This window comes from Tachysurus fulvidraco, chromosome 7 (genome assembly GCF_022655615.1).
Source record: "Tachysurus fulvidraco isolate hzauxx_2018 chromosome 7, HZAU_PFXX_2.0, whole genome shotgun sequence".
Classification (NCBI taxonomy): domain Eukaryota; kingdom Metazoa; phylum Chordata; class Actinopteri; order Siluriformes; family Bagridae; genus Tachysurus; species Tachysurus fulvidraco.
This window is the reverse complement of record NC_062524.1, coordinates 20246643-20270382: the sequence shown is the minus strand read 5'-3', so window position 1 is coordinate 20270382 and position 23740 is coordinate 20246643. Positions and strand designations below refer to the sequence as shown.

The 23740-nt window shown below is 37.5% G+C and overlaps 1 protein-coding gene across 1 annotated transcript in view; it reads right to left on the bottom strand.

Moving 5' to 3' along the window:
- Positions 1-386: 386 nt before the first annotated feature.
- Positions 387-23740, bottom strand: part of eys (eyes shut homolog) — a 243598-nt gene continuing 220244 nt past the window's right edge. Inside the window, 8 exon segments of the mRNA XM_047816667.1 lie at positions 387-3228; positions 3980-4141; positions 5981-6153; positions 6848-7022; positions 10453-10597; positions 11137-11303; positions 12005-12187; positions 18831-19003. Of these exon segments, the coding sequence (XP_047672623.1) occupies positions 2030-3228; positions 3980-4141; positions 5981-6153; positions 6848-7022; positions 10453-10597; positions 11137-11303; positions 12005-12187; positions 18831-19003 (2377 nt within the window). The 3' untranslated portion in view covers positions 387-2029.

Below are 23740 nucleotides of genomic sequence, written 5' to 3'. Positions count from 1 at the left end.
TATACCTGTACAAGTGAACACAATTTATTTTTATATTGTCAGTGTTAGTACCTTTTTTGAGACTTGTTTTGTGAGCATGACAGTAAAACATTTGAGATTACCATTTAAATTTTGTAACCCTGATGAGAAGCAGTCTCTTTGGTATCTTATTTGCCATTATTTCTCATCTTTCATTCTTACTTCCCAACAGTCAAACAATTTTAAAGATTGTTTTTTTTTTTTTTTTTTTTTTTTACCTATAAAACATCAGTTATTCAAACAGTCTTTTTAACGAACGACCATACACGCTTTGTAGCAGTTCCACAGCAGTTCATGGTTGTGGTCATGTGTTTAACTCTGACAGATTTAACTGAGGTGCAAAATCCCTTAGCAGGAATGAAGCTTAAGGTAATATTCCCTGGGCAGGACAGAGCTAATTGTGCTTTCTGAGGTAGATCTTGGTCAGCGACGCCGTTTGCAGGACAGCTACACTCCAGGTACTCATCTTCATAAGAGACTTGGATACCCACTGGTCAAGAAACTTGTACAATCTGAGGGCAAAAGAGCAGGAACTGAAAGTCCCTTTTGGGTTTATATGTGTATAAGCCGTCTGCTTTAATGTTGTAGTCCGATAATCTTTTCTGTTTTGGAAACAGGTACAGCATTTAAGTTCTATTATTTGTTCTATTAAATAAAACACCAGCTTAAGAATAGAACAGTTTTTTTTAACGTTTTTAAACATACATACATACATACATACATATTTCAAAGTCTGACTTTCTGACTACCAGTGAATTACTTAAGTATATGTATATATTACACATGTTCACATGTTAATCAATGATTCTCTTTGGCCCACAAGGCCACTGACGCACTCTTGGAGAATAAGTAGGATAGACAGAAGATAAGTATTATTTTCTTTTTCTGGAGTGTGTAGCCAGATCCATTGTGATAAAAAAGTAACTGAAATACAAGCACCATATGAACCTAACCTTCTAACATGAACCAAACGAAAGGGCTAAAGACTTTTAAAAGCAATTAATTTGCAACAAAAATTTACTTTTTTTCAATATACCTACCCTATGCATTAGCAGAAAGGGACCACCAAAGACACGATATTATTTGGTTTATCATTCCCAATACAGCAATGACACTGCATAATAATGCATTATGTGCTGAGATGAGTGTTGTTTTTTGAGTGCTGTTTATATTACACACACCTACACTGCTGGCCACTTTGTAGGAATACAGTTATAAATCATTGCACAGTTACAAGTCATTGATGCTGGCTGGATACTTCTGGTTGGTGGCTTTTTTCTTAAACAATCTATGCCACTGGGGATTTAAAAAAAAAAAAAAAATCCAGCAACGCAGCTGTGTCTGTTCCATTCCTGTTCTACCTGCATACCTTGTCAGTGTTGATACTGAGATTTGGCACCTAACCAAATAATATTCAGTCGTTTGGGGCTTACGGTGTGCTCTTTCTAATGATGGACAGAATGAAGGACTGAAAACACAATGTACACAGCAACAGATCAGTAACTGAATATCTACAAGATAAAATAAAATACATAAAATATATCTACACAATTCACTTACATAGTACACTGTATTACTAAACATATGTGGACAGCTGACACCGTTGGAGGCACACGATTGTGTATGATAACTTTGTATGCTATATCATCATAATTTTATTTTGACTAAATCTTAGAAGCAAGGTCCATGGAGACAAGAACTAAAGTGACCTACACAAAGCACATTGAACACATTTGGGATGAAATGGAACACGGACTGAACACCAGGCCTCAGCACTAATGTTCTTGTGACAGAATGGGCAAATAGCCATATTACAAAATCTAGTCTAAAACCTTCCCAGAAGATTGAAGGGTATTATAACAGTAAAAGGGGACTAAATCTGCAATGGGATGTTCAAAAAGCATGTATGGGTGTGATGGTCAGATCTCCACAAACTCCACAAAGGTCCACTAGATAAAGCAGTCAGTGAATGTATATTATTAATAGATAATTATTTTCGTAAAATACAACATTATTTATCCTCTTGTTGAAAAACATTAAACCCCTCAGATGTTTCTAGAAGCTGCATCAAACTTGTGTCATGATATAACAGAACATCTTTGATACTTCCTACAAACCCTGCTGTAAAGATACCAGATGTAACCCATCCTAGATCTCTGTTCAGTTCAAAGCCTCCGAAATAATAAACACCTCCATAGTTAATGGAAACATAGTGCTCAAAGGGGTCTATATCTTCAAACATAACCTTCTTTTCATCAACATATGCTTGGATGACGGTGCGATTAAGAGCGATAGATATGTAATTCCATTCGTCGTTGCACAGGGTTGTGTTTTGGGAAACGAGAGGAACGGCAATCTTCTCGCCAAGGTTAACAGCAATTTTGAGATGACAGTTGTGAAGTCCAACAGCAAGATAATCATCATCTTCACTCTCTGCTTGGCCCATCCACAGAATCAGTCCATTTCCTGAGCTCGCTGAGAGATTAAATGATAAGTGCGTGTATGTCAAGTCTCTCATTTTATACTTCGGGTCTCTGTATTTTAAGTATGAATTCCCAGCAAAGTGAATGGTTCTTATGGACACTCGCTGCTCGCAGTAGGTACCTTGCCATCCGAGGCCACACATGCAGAAATATGTGGCTGATGTAATGTTTGGAATGCAGAGAGATTCGTGTTGGCACAGAGCACCTATGCAAAAAATAGATTGCTCACAGTATGTGCCCGTCCATTCTGCAGGGCAAATGCAAATGAACGAATCATGGCTGTCTGCTTTGCAGTAACCACCATTCCTACACACTTTGTACCCACACTGTGTTCCATCCCAATCCTTCACATTCACCCCTTGCAGAGCCCCGCTCTCTGTGAGATCAAGCTCATGACCATTAATGATAACTTCACGAATACTCCCGCTGAAGCCAGTTGGCTCTTTTTCCACTGCATCTGGGGAAACAGTATTCATGACAGACACACCGCCAATGAAAACTTCAGTGGAGAGATCCAGAGTAGTCATGCCCTTAGAGGTGTTACGAATGACACTGTGATCATCTAGAACCAGATAACCTTGGTTTCCCTCTCTTCCAGCTTTCACTGTGTGCCATGTGCTACCTGTAGTGTCCACTCTGTTCGTAGACTGTAGGACAATTGTTGCGTCACCAAGATTGTAGCGGAGTTGTATAAATCCTCTAGACAAAGAGAGACTTATGAAGTCACCTTGAGCAAAGACAAAAATAAGAGAGTATTTGTATATGGCCATAGTTCTTTAACAAAACTTTTTTTCAGTTATCAGAACCTAATAACGGTTAAGTTGCAATTTCCAGACATCGTGTCCAAAACTATATCCTACTGATCATATAGTGCGCTTATTCATAATTCTGCCATATTGTGATTCTAGTAATTCCAGCTAATCCAAATAAATGAATTAGAAGAACTGGTATGTCATTAAATGGTGCAATATGATATTCTATAACACCTTAGACCTGTTTTTAATTTTATAAATTAAAATCTAAAGATATAAAATTTGTAGTTTCATTTTAAAAGCCTGATTACATCTATTTTTCATGAGAGAGCATAAATAAAACTATTGTTGAAAGGTCTCAAACATATTAAAAAGGTTTGTGTGCCACACCATGCATTTCTGTATTTATTTAATTTTCATGAGAAACAATTCTCAATACAGTTTCATCATCCCCCATCATCTGTGCCCTGCGTGTATCACCTCCTAGGAATCTAGTTCCAGAAAGACATGCTGTTTTACATTTTTAGCTGTACCCTGCTGATCAAAATTCTTTCAGCTAATTATCAAACCTAATTGTCATTGCAATCATCAAGTTTTTTCTTTTTAAAACTGACAGTGTTGCTGTCTAGGACTGCAGCTGGAGAACTCTGATGTAGTTAATTATGTACAAAGGAATAAACACAATAATCATTTGTAAAGACTTAAGCTGAAGAGAGTTTTTCGTACCGGCTTGGGCTCGCGGATACTGTGCTGTGTAGAACAAGATGCCCTCCGACAAAATTGTCTTGAACTGCAGCAGAAGGTGTGTTCTGTGTCTCATGGGTATGAGGGGAAAGGCCATCCAGGAAGACTGGTTAGCTTCAAAAAATGGGTCGCTGATGGACAAAGCTTTAGGGGAAGACAGCAATAATGAGAATTTAACAACATATAGGCATCTTGCTTCAGTCTCCTCTGAAAGTCTCTGAACAGCACTGAACTCTGAAGACACTTGTGCTTGAGATCAAAATATAAATATGAAATGATAGATAAGAATACATTTCCTAATAGGTATATCTAGATGTGTTAAACAACTTGTGCAAGAGTGTCCTGAAAGACTCCTTAATAAATTGTATAAAAAAAATGTATGTCTTTGAATGCCACATCACCCTTGGTTTATACTTCGCTTGTGAAGACTGTATTTGTTGTTAAACAGAATTGAACATCATGAATGCTAGAAAGCTGTCTATGGGAGAAAAGCAAGCCATTTTGAAGCTGAGAAAATATGAAAAATCAATCATATCTATCGTGCAAGCAATGGGCATAGCAAATGCAACAATATGCAATGTCCTGAAAAAGACAAAAACACTGGTGTACTAATGACCAGGCATTGAAAAGATCAGCGAAGGAAGATGTGATGAAAAAAACCCCAAGACAACAGTAATCATCATCAACCTCCACAGTGAGGGGTGAAGATCACAATCCATGGTTTGAAAAAACAGAATAGAAATATAGAGCCCACACCACAAAAGATGCAATCCACTTAGTAGATGTGTCAAGAATTAAAAAAGGCTAGAGTGGAATTACTATCAAACAAAGAAATACTGTATACAGAGATTAGCTAAAAATTCTTCTAGCAAAGTGTGGATAAAGAATGGACCTCCAAATCATGATCCAAGACAAACGAACTCATGGGTCATGCATGGAGTGTCATGGCTTGTAACTGATGGTACAGTAGCAGCAGAATTTACAGAGAAATGCACCTCGAAAAAGTGGAAGGTTTAAGACTGGCCACGTCAATCAACAGACCTAAACCCATTCGAACAGCTTTTCCCATCCTGAAGAGGAGACTGACTGAAGAAACCACTGAAAACAAACAAGAACCGAAAGAAACCGTGATAAATCCTGAAAAAGTAATCACAAAGAAGTATGAAACCAAATATTACAGTGAGTGTTTTAGAGACTGTTCCAATTTTGCTCACTTAAAATTAGGTGGTCTGCTAACAGAGCACATCTAGATGTAATTCTGATCTATCTTTTAATCTCAAAACAGACCTTTGCATTCCAGATTTTTTTGAGGCTTTATTACTAACCTAATGTTTTACACTTTATTAATATAAAACAACAACAAACCAAATACTGTGATGTCGAGGTGCTGGATCCACAGATCTAGGATCCACAGTTCGATCCTAAACACCCTGGCTTTTGTGTGTGTGTGTGTGTGTGTGTGTGTGTGTGTGTGTGTGTGTGTGTGTGTGTGTGTGTGTGTGTGTTGAGTTTCACTTGTACTCCACATTCTCTTTGTGTTACTGCTCCACCTCCTAAAAATGGTGATAGATGGATTCGCTACACTAAATTGCCCCTAGGTGTGAATGAGTGACTGAACGTGCCTGTGTATAGTGCTCTGTGATGACCTGGTGTCTCCTCACACCCAGTGTTCCTGAGACAGGCTCTGGATTTTACCATGACATTTGTGTGTCTGTCTCAGTGATCTTACAGGCTTTCTATTAGCTTTGAAACTAAAACATGTCAAAGAACACCTTAACAAATTAAAGGGATATTTGATTGAATACTTGTTAGAGAAATTACCTGCTTTGACATTTAGCATGCACTGCTGCTCTTGCATAAGCCCAAGCTTTTCAGTTAAGTCTCATAATTGCTGTTCTCTGTAGTGATTGGGAGGAACACTAATTTCACAGTAATTAACTATTATAACAAAGATTCATTCCCCAATGTACTTCAGCAGCTAACCTTCCTGGCAGAGCTTGCCGCCGGTGCCCAGAGGACACTGACAGCTGTAGCCTTCAGGAAGTGGAACACATGTAGAACCACGGGCACATGAGGGAGGCGGGACGTGTTCCAAATCGCAGAAGGACACTCTCTCAGAGCAGAGAGCACCTTTCCATCCAGACCCACACTGGCAGCTGAAGTGTCAGAAGAATAAAGTAAAAAAGGGTTTGAAAGACAAAGCAAGCAATGTTGTAACTTATTAAATTTATTAAATATTAACATAATGTCTAAAAAAAAACACAGAGTAGAGCCAAGTGACAAACGGAATCAGACGTGTACCGATTCTTAATCAAGACAATCTGTAGAAAAATAGTACTACTGGTACTGTATACTATGTATACTACTAAATAGTAAAAGTGTACTGTGTAATCAATATACTGTATGTTCTCAACAATATATAATATAATTAATATACGTTCTCAATATTGATAGAGCCTTTTAAATGACTTAAACACATATGCGCATATTATGCTGATTTTAACATCTTGTAGAAACTGCCAGGTTTCTTTTTTCTTTCTATTTTCTTTTTTTTTTTTTAAAGAAAACAGATTTTGGCTGTCTTCTCTCCACGACAGCCTCAATTATGTTGAGATCAGGGCCCTGCGGAGGCCATACCATCTGCTGCAGAACTTATTCTTTAGAGTTAGTAAATGAAGGTTTGGAAATCTTTCCTAATAACACTTTTAAAATAAAGTGTATATTAAAAAAGATGCAGCTAATTAGTGCAGACTTTTGCTCAGTACCCAGCATTCAGTCCATCATGAGAGCCAAATAATGCAAAACCATATGATTTGTAGTTTCATGTAAGTGATGTAAGTGAAATCTTACTACACAGAGGATCCAGAGTCGATACAGGTGCCACCGTTGTGACAAGAAAGCAGACGACATGGAGAGACCCCACACTGACCCACACTGCGGGAAGATACAGGCTGGGTTTCTGGCCTGTCCAGTGTGTGGAACTTCCTGTCACGTCTGGTCCGGAATTGCACGTCAAAAATGCATCCTTTTCATAAACACATTACGCATTACGATATTAGATTTTTCTATAATTACATATGAAAAGCATTTCTAGAAAAACATTTCTTTTAAATATATTCATGTAAATGTTTTTTACCCAGTGAACCAAACCTAAAGTTTTTACACACCACACTTTTTCAATTATCACCAGTTATTCTTATCCTATATACTTAAGAAAAAACTGATATGAACGTGAACGTGTGATTCAGATTTGTGAGTCATTCGTATACGCGAGTCATTACTCTCTTGTAGATAAGCAGATCATAACTGCTCCTTTTCATGCAGGCTTTTGTTGTGCAGAAAATGTATATGCTAGCTTACGGTTACCTAACAGTATCTTAGCCTGAGAACATACTGTGATCATTAAAGTAGCAATCTGAAGATGCAGCAAATTCAGCATTTTGGGTCACCAGCTGTTGAAGAGCACAAATCTAGTTAATCAGCTATTATTCACAACACACCTTATGTCAAGCTGCAACATTGGCATACAGAGACTCTCCACTCCTGAGAGGTATAACAGAACAAAAAACTATAATACTGAACAAAATAGCTTTTCTGTTAGTTTCAGGTCTGTAACTGTGCTTCATTTTAGGATGCAAAAGAAAAAATGTGTGCAAAAATGAACTGTGGCCCTCCACATGCTCAAGTCTCTAACCCTCATATCCTCGTATTCTTATACAGAGCAGAAAAGCTGAATCAACATTTCTTAGCATTTACAAACAAGCAATTGAGGGTTGATGCCCTTGCTGACCTTAACCACATCCCCACAGGAGCATCATAGGCTAAACTAATCAGTGTTAAAAATTCAAATCCAATTTTTTCTTGTAAGGTCTATGTACATAAAAGCTGTTGTCGGGTTAACACACACACAAAAACAACAACACACACAACAACACAAAATACAATACTATACAGTATTCAGACTTAAACTATGCAGGTGTTTAAACTGATATCAAGAACGAGTGACTCGGTTCATTGAAAATCCCTGTGTGACAGTTCTGTTCCACTCCTTATAACTACCAGGGTTAATGTGAAACAACTGAATGCAACCTTATTCATGTGGGCACACATAACAAGGTCACACTGTGGCGTCTGACACAGACATTTAGAATCTTCCATCATACAGCAATCATCTTTGTCCTTCTTGTTATAACTAAACAATGGTCATAGTTATAAGTGTGCAGTCATACAAGACTAAGGATACCTTTCTATTTTAGTGAGTGTACGCTTTTATATAAAAGATTTGTCTGTCTGTCTGTCTGTCTGTCTGTCTGTCTGTCTGTAAGGATATATACTAGTTCATATACAGAATATTTTATTACTCTGCCCTGACAAAAAATTATCAGATAAAATAAATGGTCACAAGGTTTAAAGTATACACTGACTACGTACTCGAGTGTAGTTCTGAATTTTATTCATATAAAATTAAACCTCTGACATGTTTCTAATGAATTTTGGTCAAAAAGTCTCTCGGTTAAAAACATCCGTGTGAGAAGCAGCTACAGTCTGAGGCCACTGAATTACTAATCCCTGTACCTGAAAAATTAACAAAATGCTCCTTGTATTTATAAATATGAATATTATTCATTACCAACTTGAATTTTTGAAACAAAGCAGCAAATATTCACAGTTGACAGGAGGCAGATGGCTTAGACCAGGAAGGTTAGAGTTAGAGGAAGCAAGAATACAGACAGTACAGAAACATCCACTGCATCAGAGCATGCAGCAGTGAAAATCATTACAAATTAGCTTTTAGTTCTTCATTTAATCAATCTATTAATAGACGTCTGTGTGTCAGACCTTTGACTTGTAATTATATGTGCTGATTCCCTCCATGTAACAGACACACACACCTCACACATCATTCCCCAAAGATACTGCTGGCACTTTATTAGTGTTGCATTGTGTTTGTTGACATTTCCTAGGGGACCATAGCTCACTTATAACTGCCCATGGAGTGCATTAGCTGCAAATTTACCTCTAGCTATTCCAATTAGAGACCGGTTAAGACAGAGGGATTTATATTACTCGATTGCCTGGAGATGGCAGTTGACTTTTTGAGATTTGTTATCTGCAATGTGCCTGCATGCACAGGAAATGTATTAAGCTGCCAAGTTAGCTAGCAGACCTAAACAGGTGACAAGCATTTTATTTGAAATGCAGGGAACCGGTGAATCAAAGTCATTTTAATATGATGACTCACACTCTGCACTTTAGTGTTTCGCACTAAATAATAAATGATTGCTAGAACTGAGGCTGCTTCAGAAAAAAAGACAGAGCTCTATAACCATTTATCATTTTGAAGCAACAAATCCATATTTTTTTGTTTTTTTTTAATCTTATTTTTTAATCTTCCTCATAAATGTGCCCACTGGCCACTTTATTAGGAACACCAGCACATCTGCTTATTTATTCTGGTCAATATTCACGAGCCAATCAAGTGCCAGAAGCATCATGTTTAAATTCAGACCAGGCAATATATTTTTTTCCATTGTTACCTGAGCAGATTCACTGAACCTGTTTCAGATACAAGTTCCTGGGTGACAGAAGTAGAAGCTGATTTAATCTTGTGCTGTTGTAGTCCATCTGTCTCACCGATCTATGTGTTGTGCATTCGGGAAAGCTGTTCTGCTCTCCGGATCAGTAACGTGTGCTTATTTGAGTTTCCATTGCTTTCTTGTCAGCTCAAACCAGCCTGGACAATTCTCCTTCGAATGCTCTTATTAACAAGGTATTCCAGAGTGCATAAGTGCTTCAACATTCAGCGTAAACTCTAGACAATGCTGTCTTTAAAAAAAAAAAAAACCCAGATGATCAGCACTTTCTGAAATCCTCAAATCGAAAACTGTGGCAAGGTCAAAGTCACTAAGATCAACTGACTATAAACATTAACTCTTGATGTGTATCTGCATGATTTTATGCACTGGGCTTCTGGCAGATAATTTGCTGAATGAATAATTTCATGAATTCATTTTAACATTTAAGACCAACCAAAATTTTAACACAACAGTCTGCTTTTCACTCATAACTAATATATAAGCATTTCTACTCATCAGCCCTCGTCCGAAAACCTTATTTCACTTCAATCCTCTTTAAAACCATGGAAAAGAACAGGTAAATCCCTTGGAGAATTTACCATAGGGCTCTATTCCATTCAGTCAATTACGGAGCCTAACAGGAATGCAAAACCGCTCGCTTTATATTCGGTAACAAAATTCCTATGCAGATTTTTGCAAATTGAATTCGCCCCCTGAGCTGCATTATGAAACTGAAATGAGGTTCATTACAAGCCTGTAACATTCAATAGTATTAAATGTCTTTAAGAGTTATTTTATGCTGTGCTTACTCAGTCAAAGAGACACTGGAACATCAATATTAGTTTAATGAAGATGAAGTTGTATAGCCAATTATCTTACCTTGAAAGCTGTTATTGAATCTGGCACCTAAAGGCATCATCTCAGGGATGTGTTCGTTGAAGCCGCCCACGTAGAGCGGACTAAAGGTGGTCAGAGCTGCCAGATTACCAGGACTCGACCCCGTCTTATTCCTTTTCCCATCAACCTAAGTAGACACCGCTAAAAGGTTATGTGGCACTGAAATGTATATTTTACTGTTGGGTCAATAGCATGCTTTCAAACCGTTCTGTTCAATACCTAATGGATGCGCCATTGACCCAGTTCATATCTTTGATTTTGTACAATACATCTGCAGAATTCTGGCTAAGATACCAATGTTCTGCTACGTACAACAAGCACGAAACCTCTGGGTTAGGTTGTGCCATACAGTACATGATGTCTGCAAACGGATAACATGTAATGTTTAGTGTAATTGTACCTACTAATGGCACATAAAGGAATGAAAATATGTTTAAGTCAATTCTTCTTGCCAGTATAAAATAATTGGTGTAGATCTAAGTGTTTTAATAACGTAAAAAAAAAAAATCAATAAAAGCACAAACATTTTTGCACTAAGGCCATGGATAATGTGGCTGTTTCAGTACAACAATAAATCACAGTCACAGTTCAGTGTATTTCGGTGGAAGAGTGGTGTAATGTGCCCAAATATGTACATTGCTAATAAATCAGAAAATGTAAGTGCACCTTCATCCATCCATTCCTTAGATATCGTCCAAAGTGCACAGTGTGTATTTTCATCCTCAGGTCTAGGGGGTCACTAACGATAGTAGCCACCCCGGATCCGAGGTTGAACTTATGGATGATTCGTCTGTTTCTCACCCCCAAGGCGAAGAAGTCATCTCCAGTGATCCCTTTTGGGTAGATATAGAGTCAGATATAGAGTCAGTTTGTGTGGAACTTATACATGCCAATTATCAAATGAATGGATGCTCTCTCTCTCTCTCTCTCTCTCTCTCTCTCTCTCTCTCTCTCTCTCTCTCTCTCTCTCTCTCTCTCTCGATTTCTGTCCTCTGCTGTACCATGCCATTCCCCTGACAATTGCTTCATTATTCATACAGCTGTCTTATTCTGCTTTTCCCCTGATGCATCACCCTAAACTGTAATACCGAGAAAGCGGTGCCAAAGTACGGAAGATTCACGACCCCCTCGCGTTCCTCTTCGCCTGTCTGCCTTTTGATTAAATGGCCCGCCACTGGTGACGTGTCACTCAGCAGCCGGTGTGGCTGACCTCAGGAAAAATTGGGAACAGTGTGACACTTGCTTGAGGAGACCTACGTCATCTCTCCGTAACCGAACTGGTCTAATTAGAGACTTGACGAGAAGAGTTTCTATCAGTGTCTATAAGTGTCTAGTGTTCTATCTCACTGAGTAGACTGAAATGGATTGTATTCATTTTGGAAGAAGGAAGAATCTTAATATAAACCTTGTCTGAAAAAAAAACCCCACGTATGCAATTCCCACATGCGTTACGTACATGACAGAAATAATTTCTAAACACACACGGATATTAATTTCCCACGTGTGTTCGCGTATGTATTACAACCTCTCTCACCTTGTCCTTTCTGTCCAGAGAAGAGAATAAGGTTATTCTTCATGGCGGTGCTGTTATTGGAAAATGTCAGTTTCAGCCGGAACTCATAGAAGTAGCTCATGCTGGAAATAGATGGGTACGCCATGTAGGACGAGTATCCAAACTCATCAAGACCACTAAATCTGGGTCGAGTAATTGTGATGGCTGTGGAGAGGATAAAAACAAATGACATACTCTAGGATGGTATCAAAGACATTGTGACAGTTAAGAGAACTTTGCATTATATTGCAGCCTCTGGGAGAGCCACCAGATGATGCTCTTGATCCACACACTGCATTTTTAACCATTCACTTGGGTTTTTTTTTTAATCCAACGCCACAGAGGAATGGCTGTTGGTTAAGGATTGCAATGCTTTTCTCTTTACATGTCTGATCTTTGCTTTTACAGTTGGCATGTAGGAAAATGCCACAAGCAGATGTTTCACAACCTTTTTTTGAAAGGTGGGGAAAAACATGAATAAGACATGAATGTAGTATAATCCCCCTTCTTCAAATCATCTGTCAAAACATTGCTCGAAAAAAAAAGGAATAAAAAATACTCTATTTTATATCCTAAGAAAGCTGTCTAGTGACTTAATTTATGTCTGGAAACACAGCATTGTGTTTCACTTATGTCTTTAGGTTATCTGCATTTGACTGCAATTCTCCCATCAACGGGCATCTTCTTTCCATCTAGTCCCCCTCCCCTAACGCTTTACACGCATGAGACAGTGCCTAAACACTCACTGTATGCAGACATTCTGTTTTCCTTTCTGAATTATTTATGCTTTTGGAAATTGCACCGATAGAAGCTCATTGCTTTATATTTGCACAGCAACTAATGATTGCCCAGGACACTATCAAGAGGAGGAGTGGATAAGATGCCGTTTAAAAAAAAAAACCCTTGGTGTGTGTGTGTGTGTGTGTGTGTGTGTGTGTGTGTGTGTTGTCTGCTGCTTCCCCTCTGGCTCACACACATCTGCTCATTTGTGCTTTCTTCTGCTCAAACAAGTCCTTAATGAGTCCATGTGTTAAATGACTTCAGGTAAAAATCGAGTCCTTTGCCAGCTCCAAAATGGGCAGGAATGTGCTGAAGGACATTCAAGATTCGACATTTGCAAAGCCAAATAAACTCACTTACCATCCACACAAATACGTAGCAGTTTTATATATAAAAGGTGTCAAGAAAAAGTCAAAACCGTCTCGATGTTTCAGAGTGTTCTCCCTTTCAGTAACTAAAAGAAAGCTGCCCTTCAAAGAGAAACCTCTCAAGAGCTGAACAAGAACAGTGTCATAATTATGGTGTGATTTATAGCAAATTAAGCAGTTGGGAAAAGCTCTGGCTGGTTCATGCACTATAAGCAATTAGCATCAGTTCTTTTATGTATCAGACTGATAAAGGAAATTCAGCACATATATTAACAAGGCTGCAGGACTGACAGTTGCTACAGCTGTAACCGGCGTTATATAAGATAGACACATTTCAGCTCATACTTGTTTATGACTCAGACACAGCATAACAGTGTACATTATTTCATGTGTCGTAGCAAAAGGGATTTTTCAGACTTTTAAAAACTTCCCACTGAAACAATTTTAGCAAAATTAAACTCATTAAGTTTTGGGAGAATAAATGAATATCTATCCATCCATCCATCCATCCATCCATCCATCCATCCATCCATCCATCTATCTATCTATCTATCTATCTATCTATCTATCTATCTATCTATCTATCTATCTATCTATCTATCTATCTATCTATCTATCTATCTATCTATCTATCTATCTATCTAATAATGCTTAATCTTCTGGCAGATAAAAGCTGAAGTATGAAAAATAGACCAGATCAGTAAAATGACCTGATGACTCTTCTGTTCTGCTTTGAAAGTGAAAGTGAACACTACAATAATTATTAGTATATAAGGGAAAGTTATAGTTAGCTGATTACTTAACTTGCAGCATATAGCAGACGCCTTTATCCAGAGCGACTTACATTTTTATCTCATTTTTTAATACAATTGAGCAATTGAAGGTTAAGGGCCTTGCTCAGGGGCCCAGCAGTGGCAGCTTGGTGGACATAGGAATCAAACTCACAACATTCCGATTGGTAGTCCAAAACCTTAACCACTAGGCTACCACATCCCGACTTATCCAGACATTTTATGTCAATACATACGTGTTTCTAGCAACATAGTTAACAACCTAGCTTTACTTTACCGCTTATCCAGAGCATGACATCTGACCCGTGGAAGCACTTAGACATATGTATTTAACACTACGATACATATACGGTATTATTATGGGTTTTGTCTTAGGCATTAGTTGCTGCTGACTAAAGCACCTAAAGAGAATTTCTGCAAAGTTAAGTTTAACTTCTTTTTCAAGATAATGTCTTTTAATTGGTCTTATTGATGTTATTTATTGTTCTGTAACAGTGATCAGAAATAAATGTAGCAAAGTTGAACATTTCATTAAAAAAAATTATTGATTTAATGATATAAATAATGTACTGTTATAGTGAATGTGCTCCTTGTGGTGTATCTGTCCTAAATAGATTTTTTTAGTCTGTCTCAGATCACTATTACTGTATAATATTCAAACCAAGTAAGAGCTTTGGTTAGATTACACACGGGTTTTCTTTTTGCCTTATGTAAGGGTTTTATCATGCAGGCAAAAAAAATGCACAGAAAAATAAACCAAATCCTGCAGCTCTACGGCAGCAGTGCATATGATCACCCCACTACACCGCCACAGGCACAGTTATGTTTCTCTTCATAAGGATGCTGGTAACAAGTGAAAGTGACTGGGCCGATGAGGAAGTAAGAGCCTATTAAAATTCTGCTCATGCACTGCGGGCGACACACCGCCAGTTTATTCCAGCTCTCTGCAAAAAAAAAGGAGGAAGAAAAAAAGGAAAAAAAGGTGGTCTCTATGCCAGTTCTGCCACATTTGTCCTGCTTTTAGAAAGAATCCTTATAGACTTAATTTTTTTACATACCAGCAGAGTGTTTCTTCAGTGTCGGAAAATGTGCCGCAGCCTACGCGGTGTTTAGACAAAACAGATGTGCATTTTCTTAGGACATCTTACTCAACATGATTACCTTATGAGCCAAACAGCATCAGAAGCTATACTTAGCTCTGTTTCATTAAAAACTCATATAAATCTGTGGCAATATCTTTTTAAATGTGCAAAAAAAAAAGCCCAACACCTCATCCATTAATGTTCCGGATGCCAAAAAATAAGCAAATGGGCCATTATGTTTGTGATTGAGCAGCTTTTTTCAGATTGACCTAAGTACAACCTGGACAGATGTCACATGATAGCTGAAAGCTTCCAGCCAGCAAAGCTTTGGGCAAATGGAACAGTTTCTGGCACACGTTGTTGGATTAACTGACTTTTTAATGTGCAAGGGAGATTTCCTGCCAGTGAATCTCTGGGTTTTGGGATTTGTTTAACCTACAAACATGACTTATCCCAGCTAGCAAGCTGTAGACCTTTAAACTGGATGGACAAGTTTATTAAAAGGTCATATGGACAGAGGCGATATAAGTCCAGAAGATATGGAGCTATAATGATAGAGGCAATGATGACCTTTATAGCTAGCCATCATACTGTAATCTTAACTAGTAGCGCCCCTTAAAATAGTCAACCACTATCAGTGCAACTCAATCAGTGATGGCATTATATTTATAATTTGTTAAAATAATCTTGAGGGACTCACAAAGTCATAAAGTCAAATTCTGGATATACACACAGAAATAGAGAGAAACCTTATGTTCAATCAACAAACCTATTTATAAATGTTACATATTTTTATAACATTGTTGAATTCTGAATGTGTTGATTAATTTACTAACAGCTTGGCTCTGATATGAATTCTAGTTGTAATTTAAATGATGGTTTATATTAATACGCTTCTAATATGTTATAGTCTCTATAGTAACAGCTCATTCACACTGACGTGAATTACAGACTCCACACATAATCTAATAATGGACAGCTTAAAAAATATGATGCTAAATTAAACAAAGAAAAAAGTCAACTTCATGATCTGGTGATGCTTTCTGTAATGAGACATTTATTTAATAATACAATAACCCTTTTGCAATAAGGAAGACAAAAGATTTTCAGTCTCTTGGCAACATGATGATTTTTTTGGTCACTTCCAATAAAAAAAAAAAAGAAAGTCTAGGGAGCTGGAAACTGTTAGATAACTATAACTGTCCTGTAGCTATAACACTATAGGAGCTAATGTGTTAATATATTTTTTTATGTTAAATACCATTAAATGGTCTTAGTATTAATGGAACTATGAATAGATCAAAAGCATGAGTTGACTTGCATTAACATAACATTTTAATATTTCTAAGTAACATTAGAACTTACATACTTAACGCAACACAAAATACTTTGGTAATTCACGAAAAGCGAATTTTGTTTTTGTACATGGACACAGAAAATTTATAAAGGGTAATTATAATCTCTTTGACTCCATGTCAAGGATGAAAGAAGCACTGAGGGACTTACACATTTTTGTGCTACCAGAAAATGGCCTATAAATATTTTCCTTAGTCAAGCTCACTTGCTTATCCCTAATGTATTAGTTTACTCAGTTTGGTCACTATCTTCCAAACAGTAATAACTGGTAAAGATTAAAAAAAAAAAGCGAAAGACAGAAAGAGGAAAATTTAATTTTTTTTAAAATAAGCAAATAAATAAATAAATAAATAAATAAATAAATAAATAAATAAATAAATAAATAAATCTAAAATAAAAATAAAATCTAAAACAATGTAAATGTCACAACCAGGATGGAAGGAGACAGACCCGTATGCAGGATAGCTTCAAGTGAATGGGGTTTAATAAATAATGAAGACAAAGACAGAAAAAGACGATAACTAAAGCAATACAGATGACGACACTTAATAATGACTAAACATAAGGAAGCATAAACGCAACTAATGATTCCGCGCTGCATTCGGCAACGCGACTCACTTAAATACAAAAGACACGATATGGAAAAGGTGTGGAGACAGGGAGGAGCAGATGAAGGCAGACACGTGACGAGGAAGGTAAACAAAGGCATGGGGCTGAGTCCTGACAGTAAAACAGAACTGTTTTATTATTACTGTATTTAACTGCTGAATACATTTGTTACTCTGATGATTCTTGGCCAATTAAAATGGCACTTGAAAGTAGAAAATCCAGATATATCTATAAAAACACTAAAAAAAGTATTAAAAGTGGAGGTATCCTAAACTTCCAGAGTGTCTCAGTTTTTATTCTGTAAACCAATAACAAGTAAGAGCAAAACAAAGCAAGCTTGAGGACCAATGAGAGCTACAGCAGTCTCTGCTACTGATCGATATAGACTTTGATGTTAAGTGATGGTACCAGGTTTTAAATTGAAATGTCACCCACACTCCGTGTAACACAAGAAGATTACTGCACTCCAGCTGGCATAGGCATTACGCTGTCTAATGGAGAGAGGTGTCTGGCATGGTGGCTAGGTGAGCTCTGCCAAAGTGTCTTTTAAATCTTGCTCCCCAATTAAGTTATAGCAAAATAAGAGCTTTTACATCTTGCAAGGAAGATCTAATGGATGGAGAGAGCCTGTACTATATTGTCCAATTAATGTGTATAGTATAATGTGCCGTGATGACTACTCTTATTTCAGGAAGAATTAAGGTATTGTGGACTAAAAGCTTAAATATGGACTTAGAAGTATTAGCAGCTTGATTTGCTGAATGAACAAAAATTGAGAAAATATGAGACAATAAACCTGTGTTATTGTAATAGGAAATTGACACTGGCTTGTAAATGTAGGCAGATTTACAAAATACAAGCAAATTGAGAGCATAATGAGATATTCTCATCTGTCCCTGTTTAATTTGTTCACTCTATCCTGATGTAAAAAAAGAAAAAAGAAAAGCAATCTAACTGGAAGGGTGGCACAGTGGTGCAGCAGGTATTGTTGCTTACAGAAACAAATTCCTCAGTTTGATCCCAAGCTCAGGTTACTGTCTGTGTGGTGTTTCTGTGCTTGTTCTCCCCAGGTCCTCATGGAGTTCATACAGGTTCTACATTTTCCTTCCAGCTCCCAAAAACATGGCAGTAGGCAGGACTGGCAGGAATTGAAAGAATTTGTGTGTATATGCTACCCGACAATGGATTGGCTTCCCTCTGATTGGTGTGTTCCTGCCAGTTCTTGTGGGATGTACTCCAAATCCACCATAAATCTGACATGGATGAACAGTTACAGGAAAATGAATGAATGAGCCTCACAGTGATTTTTGGAAGGTTTTGGAGGATGAGGATGGCAGCAAATGTAGTTCCTCTTATTACACATTTGCTTGTCTGAGATGCCCTTAAAATATACTTTAAGCCTTGGGATTCTATTGAAAAAACTCCATTAGACATTTGCTCTTGGTGTGACCTTGACCTTGCTTGGATCAATTCCAAGATTACTCTGCTTGTTTCAAGGTAATAATATCATATAATGCTACAAAAATTTTACCACTCCTTTCTGAGAAATTAAGAATTAAGTCATCTTGATCAACGGATGCATGGACCAACAGTAAACATGTAATCTTTACTTCCGAATATGATTGTAGAATTTTGGATCAAATCCAAAATCAAATCTATTCAAATGCTGGTTACAATGAAAATTGCGTATAAATAGTACCATCATTCAACTACTCATTCTTGAGATATCATGTCAAAGAGAAACTCGGATGGACAAGCTGTAAACAGAAAACGGGGGTTAGCCTCAGATTTCAAACACTACAACAGCACATTCAGGACTTACCTTTGTCACACAGGAGGCCTTGCCTTCCATGCGGGCACAGACACACTGCCTCCAACGGGCTCTTGGGGACGCAGGTGGCGCCGTGGGCACATGGGTTGCGTTCACAGGCACTGAACTGACACAGCTTGCCTGAGTAGAGCAGGGGACACACACAGAACCAGGTCTCTGCATCACTGCACACACACAGACCAAAAAAAGAAGGAAACGGAAAGAGATCATTAGGACCCAAACGAAATGTTCTCTCTTGCTGCATCATTAATTCAGCTCAGTGTAGCTTGTGTAGAAAATACAGAAAAGTGGGAGGGAGTGCAATAGATAGAAGAAGGACAGAGAGAGAGAAAAAGCATGAAGAGGCAGGGAGAATACAAAACCACCACAATGTGCAACGTCATGGTTCTGCTTTGAAATCAATAGAAGAGACTGATGTGTACTTCGATAATCCCGTCAGGTCTCAGTAAATTTGCTACCATACATCTGGCCTGAGATTTAGGCTTCTAGACCGATTGTGCAGTGTAAGATAAATTAAATAGCACAGATTTGAAATAACCAGCACAGCCCCAAAGAAAGAGGCTCATCTAATATATACTATAGGATATTGTATAGGGTTTATCTACTGTATATCACTTAATCACTGTTACTGAGTGGCTGGAAAACCAACAGTGGTCCGATTTTACTTCCAGTTTGGTTCTTTTAATATTTCTGTGCATAGCTTTGGCAAGAAGTGTAAGGTGGACCAACAAGATAAGCAATCTCCAAGATACCAGGAAGCAGTTGAGGATTTTTAATCTATACATTAATTATGTATTGTAAGCTTCACTTTAGCAGGGTACACAATTTGCAACCACAGAGCTGAATTCAAGGAATGAAATATTTATATTCTTTCACTTTATCAAATCCAAAAAATCTAAGTGATTGCATTAAACAAACAAACAAACAAAAAAAGAGTAAGAATAAAAAACATTAGCATGCCTGGATTAGATGCTTATATTTGGGTGTGGATAACAAGCTGAATAATGAGGCACCTGCTCAACTGTAAAACCATTTAACCTCTCAACCTGGTCTGAATTTTGTCCAGGAAAGTATTCAGCAAAACTCATTTGCATCTAAGCATTCACACCAAATTACCATAGCCCATGAAAACATCCTTCACACACACCGATTCACAGTGATCCTGCAGCCCACGGCAGCCAAGATAGTCGATAATTTTCCCTCGCTGTCGGTAACTCATCGGGTGACCTGGTTCATGACAGTTTCTACACAGGAGCTCTTTAGGATATTCCCAGGAAAGGTCTGTGCACAGTTTGTCACTGCCGTTTGGAACAGTGGGGGGTAATGCCACAGCAGACTGTGAGATTAGTGCCCTGCATTATGTGCAACATGCAAACACATCTGTCACTTTGAGTGATTGCCCTACAGCACATACCTAGCTCAAACTGATGCAGATAGAAGGGTAGAAAATCTTAGGTGTGTGCTGCTAAACAACCTATTGAACAAAGCCAATATAATGTTTTTATAGAAGATGAATTGCGAAATCAAATATTCTTGGCTTCATGTACATTTGTTTACATTATTTACATTTAAAAACTAATAGAAAAGATTTAAGAATAGTTAAACTCTTTGTCTTTTGTAAATAAAAGAGTTTAATGTACTGTAAGGACATGGTCGATTTCTATATTGGAAATTACTGTGTAAACTATAAGACATTCAATTTTTGAATGAGTTTTTTGTTCATTTTCATTGTTTGTTATAATAATCTCCATTTTTCTGGGGAGGATTTCTACTAGATTTTGCAACCTATCTGAAGACTCACCAATGATTTTGGCCATTAAGCCACAAGAGCATTAGTGAGGTCAAAGGTATCCAGTGTGGTTGGCGTCAGGGTTCTTTTCAGGCTACTCAAGTTATTCCGCTCCAACCTTGGCACACCATGGACTTCATGGACCTTGATTTGTGCACAGGGAAATTATCTTGTTGGAACATATTTGGGCTTCTTATGATCCCCTCCGAAATTATTGTAATAGCAGGGCAATTCAATTGTTATTTTTATACTCTGAAGACATGTGGAGTTTGGATCAAATGTTAACTGAAAGATAATAGATTTGAATTGAACTTTTATCTCCTGATATTAACAACTAGATGTGTTAAAAAACTTGCCACCTTTTACTCAAACCCACCCATTTTTGGTAATCCAAAATATTGGAACATATTGTGCCATGCTAGCTGTGTGAGGATAGACTGACTGTTTAAACAATGTCTACTTTTGGTTTGAGCTCTGGATTGAAGACCCTTGAGGCTGCATTCATTGGTGAAAAGGATAAACTGACATGAAGACCTGAGATCTTGTTCTGGGAGAAAGGCAAGCAATTTTAAAGCTGAGGAAAGGGGGAATTTATTAGAGCTTTGCACAAGCATTGGGCAAAAACAATACAATTTGGAATGTCCTAAAATTGAAATAAACCACTCATGACATCACCAACAACATCCACAGGGCAGGAGTGTTGGTATCCACTGTTCATAAAGAATTTAAGAGCAGAAATATAGAGGTTCCTGCTTAACCCATTTCACTTCCCATTGTACAAGTCTGGCAAAAAAAAGGACAATGCAACAGTCTGATGTCAGTTCACCAGCTTGAATCAGTTATGGCCATCAAGGGATATGCAACCTACAATTTTGTAAAGAGTTTTTGTTTCTGTACTTTTGCTAGACTAAATATTGTCTGGTCTACCACCAAAAGTGCCTAGTGAATGTGAATGAAATATGAAATTCTGATCTGTTGTCTTATATTTCTCTTTTTATCTCAGACCCAAATGCCTTCAGTGCAAAATGGAAACTCTGTAATGCAATATGACACAAATACATCATAAACAGTTGTGCAACAGGTTGGTGAAGGCCCACATATAGGTGTGGTGTTCGGGTGCCAACAAACTTCAGGCCATATAATGCATGACAACCTGTTCATTATATAGACAGAATTTACATTTATACAGTTACATTTATCTCATTTAGCTGAAGCATTTTCTCTCAAAGTAACTTACAATTCAAACAAGATACAGTTGAGGGTTAGGAATCTTGTAGTCTTGTGTAGTCAGAACTTCAGACTGAAAGCAGAAGGTCATGACTGCAGTTTTTTTGACCAAGGACCAAGGAGGAAGGCATCTGACTATCATGTAAAGCATCATTTTTAGGGATGTGAAAATATAAAGTTAATGGCTTCCTTCATCCATTACGGGAAGTAGAGGATCATGATGGCTTTGTTTCCATTCTGTTTGTGACCATTAAAAAACACAACACCAATTCAACCAATCAGATGATGCACATTGAAAGAGATTCAAATTTTTGTGTCTCATATGCATCAGACATTCAGCCAAAGATTTGTGGGCGTGACGTCTGTGGCTGAGACTAAGGATCTTGCTTACGGGCCCAGCAGTGGCAGATTGATGATGCTGGGTTTTGAACTCATGACCTTCTGATCATTAGCCAAGTAGCTTAATGCCTCAACCAGTGAACTGACATTGCTGTAACTGCAATCTGTAGCAGTAGTGGTAGAGCAAATAATGTGAAAAGGAACAGCTAAATGTTATGTTGTACCTGACAGAGAAAAGGCAAATATTCCTTTCTATAACCTTTTAAAGAATTCGGACATTAGATATGTGGATAGGTTTGAATATAACCGTTTAAAAAATTTTATTGCAGAAAACACAATGCCATGGAGAATTAGTCAAAAATCAAAAGCGTTGAAAAGTGGGCCAGTGACTAATGGACCCTAGTGCAAAACCACAACTGGTATATAGTTTATCTTTTAATGACTATGATTATCAGAACTGATTAGGAGACAATTTTATCTTGGTTATGGATGCACTGTTTCTAATTTAGTAAGGTTCCTAATGAATTCTACATTTAACACGTCAAAAATAGCACTATTTTTTTTGCCTATTAAGACATGGGTCTTTTTATTACAGATCTTGAAGTGGAGGACTGTATATGATTTAAGGATGTCCCCATGTAAATACACTTCTAGTCCTTAGATAAATGTTTCAAACAGTTTCTTGCTAGTGGCTGCAAAAATCACATACAGCTCAGATTAGCTACAAGGTAATTTAGTCAGCACTGTTAGCTACTCTAAGTACATTAGCCAGCAAGCTCTTACTTTTGATAAGAGCTTGATGGATGGTACATCTATGGAAGAGGCTTTTATAGAGATCATAACCACTTCATCCAATACGCAGAGCTGCCTCCATTTCCTAGTACAAAAAAGTAAGCCTTTGTTCAGCTACAGCTGGGGCCACTTTTATTTATTTTTTGGTAAAAAACCTATTTATGTGATTAGCCACTCCTCGGTTCACTCCACCATACAGAATGTAACACGGTCATATTTCTGTTCACTTCAAACAAGTGGCCTTAATTCATTCATGCGGATTAATTAAAGAACCGATGAGTTGAGTTCTGGCGAATGTTTAGCAAAGTGTTTAGAACTTTAGTGCATTACTTTATGTTTATAAAAAAAACAAAACTTCATAAATACTTCATAAGGCAGCAATATATGACAAGACAAGAAGAGAACCTTGGAACACTCCTTCACACAGAATATATTAAGCTTCTTTATATTGTTAGGCTTCTTTATATAGCTAGCACATCATCTTCGGTTCTTTCACCAGTTCAAATTCTGAGACTAAGCTCGCCATTGCAAAACAATGATATTGTCTCCTAAATTATGTTGTTTGGGATGTAGGATTAAGGTTATTATCTTGATGAAAGATCCCTTTATGTCCAATTATTTTAGAGGTTTTGGTCTAAAACATGTCAGTCATTTCTGTTATTATGGCCCTGATTGTGGTATTTTTTCTTTTCAAGTGTATTGCCTGAATTATAATAAAGGGTCTTTTTACATGGATACATTGTTTTTATTTATT